General features: G+C 38.2%; 1 protein-coding gene across 2 annotated transcripts in view; it reads left to right on the forward strand.

Moving 5' to 3' along the window:
* The window catches only part of bin2b (bridging integrator 2b), a 21,069-nt gene extending 16,440 nt beyond the window's left edge, over positions 1–4,629 (forward strand). Inside the window, exons 12-13 of one of the 2 annotated variants that reach the window (XM_059330279.1) lie at positions 748–837; positions 4,161–4,629. In XM_059330279.1, the coding sequence (XP_059186262.1) occupies positions 748–837; positions 4,161–4,274 (204 nt within the window). In that variant the 3' untranslated portion in view covers positions 4,275–4,629. The remainder of the gene's footprint in view (positions 1–747; positions 838–4,160) is intronic. The other variant, XM_059330280.1, reaches the window with a different exon arrangement.
* Positions 4,630–10,225: the final 5,596 nt, after the last annotated feature.

Consider the following 10,225-nt stretch of genomic DNA (forward strand, 5'->3'; position numbering starts at 1 on the left):
CCCCGCCCCCTGGTGGTTGGTGGACTACTGGTGTAGAAAGTGATTGATTAGATATGCAGGAGAGACGCATTTTAAAAAGGAAATATCGCAGATGATCAGGTTAATTTAATCGTGGTGGCCAAAATCGTGATCACGATTAAAATTCGATTAATTGTGCAGCCCTGTCTATTACATTTTTAAAGTTGCATAATCTCACTTCAACAGGGTGAATACAGCTGGTTTACATTGTGACTAGCTTAGTATGAAAACTAGTACTAGCTTATTTTTTTTCAAGTTTATTCATATGAAGTTCAAAGTAGTTTACAGGCTAATATAACATTTAACATGAATGCAAACTATACCTTATAATATATATGTTGATATATTTTATTTATATCAGTGGTACGTATTCAGTATCTAAATCTAGTACAAATCATCTCTATTTTTTGCATGAAATCTGATTTTGTCCAACCAAGTGATTGCTCACTATTTAAAAAAAAATACTTTGTGCTAAAAAAGTAGCCCCTTGTATTTTATCATATTGCATTTGTATATATCCAGATCATCAGTTATTATTATGAACAATTATGAACCGTTTCTAAATTTTTCCAAACAGAATTTTTCAAATCTGTGAACACCAAAGTAAAAAAAAACATGTCTACCTCCATTGTTTTGGTCTTGGGTTGGAACAAATCTCCCTATCTCCAACCCTGGGAGCTGTTAATCAATCGTTTGTGTTTTTAAATGTTACTTTGTGTTTTCCACCAGGGGGTGGCGCGAGAGAGCCATGCAGCGTCTGAAGGTGGTCTGCTGCAGTTTGAAAGGGGAGACGTCATCCTGGTGCTTTCTGACCCAGAGGTTTGTGTTTGTTCTTATAATGCACAACTCACTTTCTATGGCGCTTCAGACATAAAACATTACACATTTTCTATTAAGGCTGTTCTAAGGAGGGAGAAACTCTTTCAGTCCAATCAATAATGATGCAATCAACAAATCCAAACAATCCAAAAATTTAGGAGATGACAGTTGAATTACTTTTTTAATACTGGAAAAATGCTTCGGGTGATGCTGGTGAACTTGGGATAACTAAGCGCTCTGTGAGAATAATTTATTTGTATTCTTCATACTTCTACATTTGACAGTTTTTAAGTATGCACTAAATAATCACCAAATGGAATAAATGAATAAAGCTGAATTCATGGTCATTAACGAACGACCAATTTATCTTTGTTTCCTATATAAAATCAATCATTCATTCATCAATATTTTTGTATATTTACATTTGATTTTATTTCCTATTTGATTTACAATTTAATTTAAAAAAAAAAAAGTGTTCATCTGATCATACCTGTCAAATTTTGGATTTGAAAATAAGGGAAACTTTCCGCCGCCTGCCGCGAGCAGTCCCACCACCCCAACCAAGCTCCAGTACCCCTTACATTTTAAGACAGGTGTACAAGAAAGCTCAAATCACCACTTGTCAACCATTATAAACTACAATTGGCTTTATGCACAGCTGCACTACTTCCTGAGCTTCAGCCAGCTCCTTTGTTTCCTGTCTGCCAATATTGGACAAACTGATGAATCCAGGTGTGTCTGACCTCAGTTGTCACAACAACAATAATCAAACACACCTGGATTAATCAGTTTGTCAGAACCCTATGGGTGACGTCACGCTGACTACGTCCATTATTTATTATTATAATTATTATTTTTTTTAAGATAGTTTTGGGCCATTTTATAGCTTTATTGATAGAGAGATATTCAGAGTGAAAGGGGAAGACGGAGGGAAAGTGCTCCAAGCTGGATTCGGACCTGGGCTGCCCGCTCACGAGGACTGAGCTTCTATTTATATATGCGCTCTACCAGGTGTGCCACTGGAGACGCACCACTTTCATTATTTATACAGTCCATGGTAGGGTTGTTGCGATACTAAAATTTTCAATTCGATACCGATACTCAGGAAAATATTTGATACTCGATACCATTTTCACTACCACAAGGATAAAAACAAAGACCACAAAATTTAACAGAAATATTTTTATTTACAAGAAAAATGCAACATGTAAATAAAAAACAGTTGTGCAAAAAGAAGCTGCAACTATGATAACAAGCATCAGGTCTGAGGTAGTGCAAAAAATAAATAAATACAATAAACAATAACAATTAGAACAATATTTTGAGGTTGTATGCTGTGCACAACATTAGGCAAACTTGATAAGTTGACTTTTCTCTGCTTCATTCTGGGACTTCAAGAGAGAAAATAACACTTTTCAGTCACCAACATTTATGTAAATTTATTAACTCTATGCTTATGTACACTGACAGTGTCAATTAACGTAATATGAGCATACTACGTGCCTGATTTTTTTATTTATTTACGTTGTTCATAGTCATTAATGTGACGTCAGCCTTTAACTGTTAGCTGCGGCTAATGGCTAATAATAACACGATACTTTTGAAAATGAGTATCGTATCTGGATACACTACATTTTAGTATTGATACTTTTCTGAATATTGATACTTTTGACAACCCTAGTACAGTCTACGGTTTTCACTCATCTGACGTCACACACTAACCTCGCGGTGACAGCTGCCACCTCCAGTACCTGTAGTGGCAGTTATCGCGAGGCTAGTGACAGAGCTCAGACTGGGAATGTGTTGGTTTTTTTTACTCTGCCTGGGCCCGGTTAAAATATGGGAGATTTACAGGAAAATACTAATACGGGAGGACGCCGGGAAAGAAGGGTAAAATACAGGACTTTCCTGACCAAAACAGTATGAATCTGATACAGTCAAGTCCCTTTTCCCACTCCTATGTATTTAAGAATACTTTGTTTCACATTCACTGACCAGATCACATGTAAACTCAACCCGTCCCTTCTCTTAGTTTAGGAGTTCACCATTGCAGTGCAACTCGGACCACTTGTTTCTGTCTGAACCCAACCCGAGTCAGAGAGCGCAGTAACCTGACCTGACCTGAACCTGACAGACACTCTGTAGTTCATGTCTAATATGACTCTCGCCTGATGCTGTTAATGTAAACAGAGGCAGAGAGTTTGTATTACCATGTCAAGCTATTGATTTTTCAACAGCACAGAATTAATTAATAAGTAAGAATATAAAGATAATCTGTGAGGATTGGGGCATTTCATTGATATTTTTGCATTATATTTCACTAAAAAGAACTTGAAGCAGCATGTCAAGAAAGCAGAACCTGCCTCTCAGCAGCTTTGTGAATGGCTCTTAAGAGGAAACTCTTAGCCAGGAACTTTTAGTGCTGTTGAGACTCTGTTGAGTAAGAAAAGACAGTTTTTCTACACTGTAAAAAATGTCTGTAGATTTTACAGTGAAAAACTGCAAAACCATGACAGTAAAAGACCGTAAAGTGATAAATGAGTTAAACTTTACAAACTGATCTATACATTTACGGTGTTTCAGTAACAATGAAACACCGTAAATGTATATATCAGTTTGTAAAGTCACCGGCAGACACACCCCTTTCAACTAATTGCCCAATTGCACAGTCTTAAGAGCTGCATATCACTAATGCTGGGTCTTGTTGGTTTTCTGAGAATCTACTGCACCTACTGGTACCTTGTTTGCCATGTAGCAATAAAATATATACTAAAAACCTGGATTAGTCTGGTTAGTCACATTGGACTGCTATTATTTTAAACACTACTGTACAGGCATCACTGTAATTTATGCATTTAGTTTTTGTAAAAATACTTTTTCTCACAGTTAAATGTACTAAACATATCTCTAACAAAAATATACTGTCATATTTAATGCATTTATAAAGTATTTTCTTGTCAATTATGTGGCAGAACAGCGTTTCTTTTGATTTAAACTTTTTATTCATACGGTAAAAAATGGAATTAAATGGCAATCTTAAAGTTAAAATCAACAGTACCAATATAATTTTTCCCGTAATATTAAAAAAAGTTCTATCGTATTTATTACGGTAAAGTTCTGGCAACCACAGCTACTGTTTTTTTACTGTAAAAACAACAGGTTTTTTTTTTACAGTGCATACAACCCCTTATTTCATTGCCGACCCCTAGAAAGCAGGACATTACTCCAAAAGTAAATCCTAACACTTGTCCACAAAGTATCTGATCAGAGGGTGTACTTGTTTCCTTAAAATCTTCCATGTGTTAAATGTGTGTGTCCTGCAGCAGGAAGGTCTGGTGAAGGGGATCAGGGAGGAGAGCTGGAACCAGCACAGGGATCTACAAAGTCACTCTGGGATCTTCTCGGAAAAACTCCTCCAGGGTGTTGAGGCAGAGTGAGGCAATAGTCTCTCCTCAGTCTGTAATACTTTCTTCTTCCGTCGAACAGTTAGTGACTCACACACAGAGGGAGTGAACCCATATGTTGTGGGTGCAGAAGCTGTACAAACAGATGAGCACAAGTCCCACGTGGTGCCTCACATGCTATGATGTTGCAACTTCTGGAACAAAAGTGACTGAGCTTTAGAACATTTTGTGACAGATGTTTATATTGTTACATTTTACAGTATTTTGTCCTTATTGTATTTTGTCCTTTTTTCTTTCTTTCCGCCAAACACTGTGAAACAAAAAAAATGTTTTTATACTCATGCTGTGATCTTTGTAATTTCCTAATAAAGTTCTAAATAAAAGATAAGAGGATGTTTTTTTTGCTATGAAACTGCAGATTTGAATAGAGTAAGTTCTCCACAGTGCCATTTATTAAGATCATGTGGGGATTTCCAATCAAAGAGAAGCCGATAACATAAAGTAAATGGGATTTGCATTTTGTAAATAAAATAAATTGTTGCTGCAAGGCTGCAGATAAACAGCCTGATCTTGAGAAAGAGCTACAATGATTCACCACAATGGAATGTAAAAATATTGCCAAGACCTGGAAACTGAGACATGCTGACTGATTGACTGTGAAGAGTTTATGGAAGAAAGCTCTGTCTTGTATAAAAACATCCCGTGCTGGGGTTCACTTCTAGTTTGGCAGCTCTACTGTGTGGAAATGAGAACCTAATTTGTGTTAGTTTCACATATAATCCGACTGCACACAGACACAGGCAGCTGGTTGAGGAGGTAACATTAAAAGGGGGAGCTGAAGGACAGGATAGAGGTAACTGCATTTAGAGGCAGCCCAGTATCACGCCTGTTTCATGGGTTTTCAGACTGTTTGCTGTAATTGGCTGATGAAGTTTCAGCATGGGTTTGGTGTGGTTCCAGTTACGGTCAAACAGCTGGAACCGTCAACATGCCCACACCCCAGCAGCATCATTAAGATGCAATTTCCCGTCCATTCGATCGAAACAACACGGGGTGGTATCACACATTTAGTCTGGAAACCAGACTTAAGAAGAGTTGACTACCATTCCTGCGGTGCTTTACAACAGCTGTTCTCAACCTTGGGGTCCCGACCCCAATTGGGGTTGAGAGATGATTTCTGGGGGTCGCCAAATCATTTTGGAAGTCAGCTCTGTCTCCACTGTGTTAAAGTGTTCATGTGTGTTTTAGTCTTTTTGGTCATTTAATGTGTTTATTTGGGGGGCTCATTTGTGTTTTTTAGTCATTTTGTGTCTTTTTTTTTGGTCATTTTGTGCCTTTTGTGGTCAATTTGTGTCTTTTTTGGTCATTTTGTGGTCAATTTGTGTCTTTTTTAGATCATTTTGTGGTCAATTTGTGTCCTTTTTAGATCATTTTGTGGTCAATTTGTGTCTTTTTTGGTCATTTTGTTTCCTTTTGTGGTCATTTTTTGTCATTTTGTGGTCAATTTGAGTCCTTTTTTGCTTAATTTTATGTAATTATTTGGTCATTTTGTGTCTTTTTTTTTAACATTTTGTGTCGTTTTGTGGTCAATTTGATTCTTTTTTGGGTCATTTTGAGCAGGCGTCGCGGACAACATGCATGTTAAATTGGGGGTCGCGGCTCAAAAAGGTTGAGAACTACTGGTTTACACCACTAAGTGTTTGAATGAACGACTGTAGGTGTTGGAACACTGAGTTTTGGTTGATGGTTATTGTGCAGAGCCAAGGTGTCGGAGTATTCCTATACCTCAAAGGGAAATTACATTAATTCTGCATGCAAAATCTTCATTGCAGGAAGTTGTTATTTTAAGGCAGTTCTGTCAAGCTCTGTCAGCCTACATGTCAAAGTATCCTTTGGCAAGATACTGAACCCCAAATTGCTCCTGATGCTGCGTTCATCGGTGTGTGGATGGATTCCTAATGGTGGCAGGTGGTACTGTTTAGTGTGGTCATTTACATTTAGTCATTTAGCACAGTAGTTCTCAACCTTTTTGAGTTGCGACCCCCAATTTAACATGCATGTTGTCCGCGACCCCCGCTCATTGAACAGAATCTCACACGCACAGTTCAGATCACCCAAAAAAGACACAAAATGACGAAAAAAAGACACAAAATGACTTAAAAAAGACACAAAATGACCAAAAAAAGACACAAAATGACAAAAAAAGACAAAATGACCAAAAAAAGACACAAAATGACACAAAAAAAGACACAATCACCAAAAAAGACACACAATTACCAAAAAAAGACACAAAATGAATGAAAATTACAAAAAAAAAGTAGGTAATTTTGTGTCTTTTTTGGTCATCTTGTTTCTTTTTTTTGGTCATTTTGTCTTTTTTTTAAGTAATTTTGTGTCTTTTTTGTCATTTTGTTTCTTTTTTTGGGCCATTTTGTGTCTTTTTTTGGCCATTTTGTGTCTTCTTCGGTGAATTTGTGACTACTTGTTGTCATTTTTTGTCATTTTGTGGTCAATTTGAGTCCTTTTTTTGCTTAATTTTAAGTAATTTTGTGGTCATTTTCTGTCTTTTTTGATCATTTTGTGTCATTTTGTGGTCAATTTGATTCTTTTTTGGGTAATTTTGTGTTTTTTCTGACAAATCCACAAAAAGTATCAAATTATTACTTTCCAAGGAGCCTCTGGATTGAAGCTGACTGTTACACACTCAGGAGGTCAGAATGGACCTTTAAACCTATAGCAAAGGACTTAGATTAAAAGTAACAATAAAATATAAAAAAATATAAAAATGCACAGACAGAGATGTTTTAGTTTGTAGTTTGTATGATCTGAACTGTGAGTGTGAGATTATGTTCAGTGAGGGGGGGTCACGGACAACATGCATGTTAAATTGGGGGTCGCCACTCAAAAAGGTTGAGAACTACTGTTTCAGGCAACCTGTGGGGATATACAGTGAAAGTTCAGGACAAGGGCAACCACACAAAAGTCCCATGTTCTTAGAAATACAACAGTAACTGAGATTGTGTTATTTATAGAGTTGCTCTGTCACTGAGAGGTTAATATTGAAAGGTAATATTCACAGTGGAAGACTCTGGGCTGTGCTCCAATATGAATAAAACCCATTGTTACTTGTCTTTTTGCTCAATGAGGGACCTTTATCTGAGCAAGAACATCTCTGAGGCCTGATTCTTCCCCGATCGCCTCGTGTTGCTTTGCTTGTTTGCGATGTGAGTTTTCCTCATGGCTCCTCTGGGGAATGAGTGCGTAGCTTACACAGGGCAAACTACTGCTGTATTGGGTCTGGTCCATTTAAAAGAAGTGGTGTTGTGTTGACGTGGCGGTTGATAGATAAACTTGGATGATGTCCCCTGGAGAGCTATGGAGTTTCAACCACTGCTCGCTCACATTCCTCGCCAGCACAACTTTCATTGCTTTATGTATGCAAATGCATAAGTTCCAGGTCATTCTGCTGTGAATGTATGGATATTTTCAGAGAAATGAAAAGTTCACTCTGACCATCTACATACAATTGCACTGAGATAGCAAAAAGATTGCTGCAACATACAGTGCATACGGAAAGTATTCACAGCGCTTCACTTTTTTCGACATTTTGTTATATTACAGCCTTATTCCAAAATGGATTAAATTCATTTTTTCCCCTCAAATCCTACACAAAATACCCCATAATGACAACTTTAAAAAAGTCTGTTTGAGATTTTTGCAAATTTATTAAAAGTAAAAAGGGAGGGGACCAATAACCCGATGGTCACTCTGACAGAGCTCCAGCGTTCCTCTGTGGAGAGAGGAGAACCTTCCAGAAGGACGGCCATCGCTGCAGCACTCCACAAATCAGACCTGTATGGCAGAGTGGCCAGACGGAAGCCACTCCTTTGTAAAAGGCACATGGCAGCCCGCCTGGAGTTTGCCAAAAGGCACCTGAAAGACTCTCAGACCATGAGAAACAAAATTCTCTGGTCTGATGAGACATAGATCGAACTCTTTGGCGTGAATGCCAAGCGTTATGTTTGGAGGAAACCAGGCACCGCTCATCACCTGGCCAACACCATCCCTACAGTGAAGCGTGGTGGTGGCAGCATCATGCTGTGGGGATGTTTTCCAGCGGCAGGAACTGGGAGACTAGTCAGGATTGAGGGAAAGATGAATGCAGCAATGTACAGAGACATCCTGGAAGAAAACCTGCTCCAGAGCGCTCTTGACCTCAGACTGGGGCGACGGTTCATCTTTCAACAGGACAACGACCCCGAGCACACAGCCAAGATGAATATGAGTATGAAAGGAGTGGCTTCAGGACAACTCTGTGAATGTCCTAGAATGGACCAGCCAGAGCCCAGACTTGAATCCCATTGAACATCTGTGGAAGGATCTGAAAATGGCTGTGCACCGACGCTCCCCATCCAACCTGATGGAGCTCGAGAGGTTTTGTAAGGAGGAATGGGCGAAACTAGCCAAAGATAGGTGTACCAAACTTGTGGCTTCATATTCCAAAAGACTTGAGGCTGTAATTGCTGCCAAAGGTGCCACAACAAAGTATTGAGCAAAGGCTGTGAATACTTATGTACATATTATATTTTCGTTCTTTATTTCTAATAAATTTGCAAACATTTAAAAAAAAACTTTTTTAAAGTTATTATGGGATATTTTGTGTAGAATTTTTAGGAAAAATGTAATTTAATCCATTTTGGAATAAGGCTGTAACATAAAGAAATGTGGAAAAAGTGAAGCGCTGTGAATACTTTCCGTATGCACTGTAGGTATGAATTATGTGGAAAAACCTTGAATGAATCAGTTACTTTCTGTCAAACAGGAGGGGAAATCTTTCATCTTAATTTCTTCCTGTAACTATATTCCTTATCTTCTTCCGCAATACTTGGGAGGATAAGAGGTCAGGGAAAGGTCACGGGTCATGCTTAGCAAGAGAAAAAACTGCTTTGGAGCCGGCCTTGCTCTACTACAATCCTCTTGCTGACACAGAAGTTTGATTACAGCTCCTTCATTTTAACCCTCTGGAGTCCACAAAAGCGCCGGTGCAGGACTTCTTCATGAGGAAAAAAACGAAGCAGCATGGAGCCCTGCTGTCAGCTTCCCTCTAAAGTTGAACAAGTTTTCAGTGTGTGTTTCAACATTTTTAATGCAATCTTTTGTGTTTACTGGTATTTTTGTGTGATTTTGGGCTATTTTTTGTGTTTTGGATTTTTTGGTGTGTTTTTATCTGTGTTTTTTGTGGTTTTTATGTGTTTCTGTTTTTTTTGTTTGTAAAAAAAATTGTTTTTTTATTTGTACTTGTACTTACTTGTACTTTATACTGTGTGCGTTTTTTTTTTTTTAACGTGGTTTTTGTATTTTTTTTTTTGTGTTTCAAAATGTTGATCCAATAAGTCAAAATGACAAAATAATAATGAGGTGGGGTTGTGCTTAAAAAGATGATACCAGCATGGCATGGTAATCATTACTTAAGTTGCAAATGCAGGCAGAATGAAAAAGAGTCAAAAACCAAACTCCAAAGGGTTAACGCATAGTAAGGCTACGTTTACACGAGGACGGTCTGAACAGAAGACACAAAAGTGGCATCGCGTCTTCACTTTTTATTCCTCATTTAGACAAGCATTTTCGGGAGGAAATCTGCGTGCATGCGGTGACGCAAAAGTGTGTGAAATTCGATTGTATGCATGCCAGGCTGCATCACTTAAAGCGATAAGAGCATCTTTGGGCATGCAGAAGTTTTCACGCCACACATTTTCATCAGCTGGTCAGCTACAACTACTTCCACAAAGTTCCCCACCATCCACTAGATTATGGAAGAATTATCCTATCTTTATTTAAGAGCGTAGATTTTCAGTTTGAGAGCATAATTTGTCTTTCTCGTGCTCAGATTTGTTCTCCTCATGCTCACATTTTGCGCTCGCACTCAGATTTCTGCTGCTTTCTTTCAAAATGTGTGCGTGCACTTAAAAATCACATGCCTGTGC

The sequence above is a fragment of the Centropristis striata genome, chromosome 3, assembly GCF_030273125.1.
Source record: "Centropristis striata isolate RG_2023a ecotype Rhode Island chromosome 3, C.striata_1.0, whole genome shotgun sequence".
Taxonomy (NCBI): Eukaryota; Metazoa; Chordata; class Actinopteri; order Perciformes; family Serranidae; genus Centropristis; species Centropristis striata.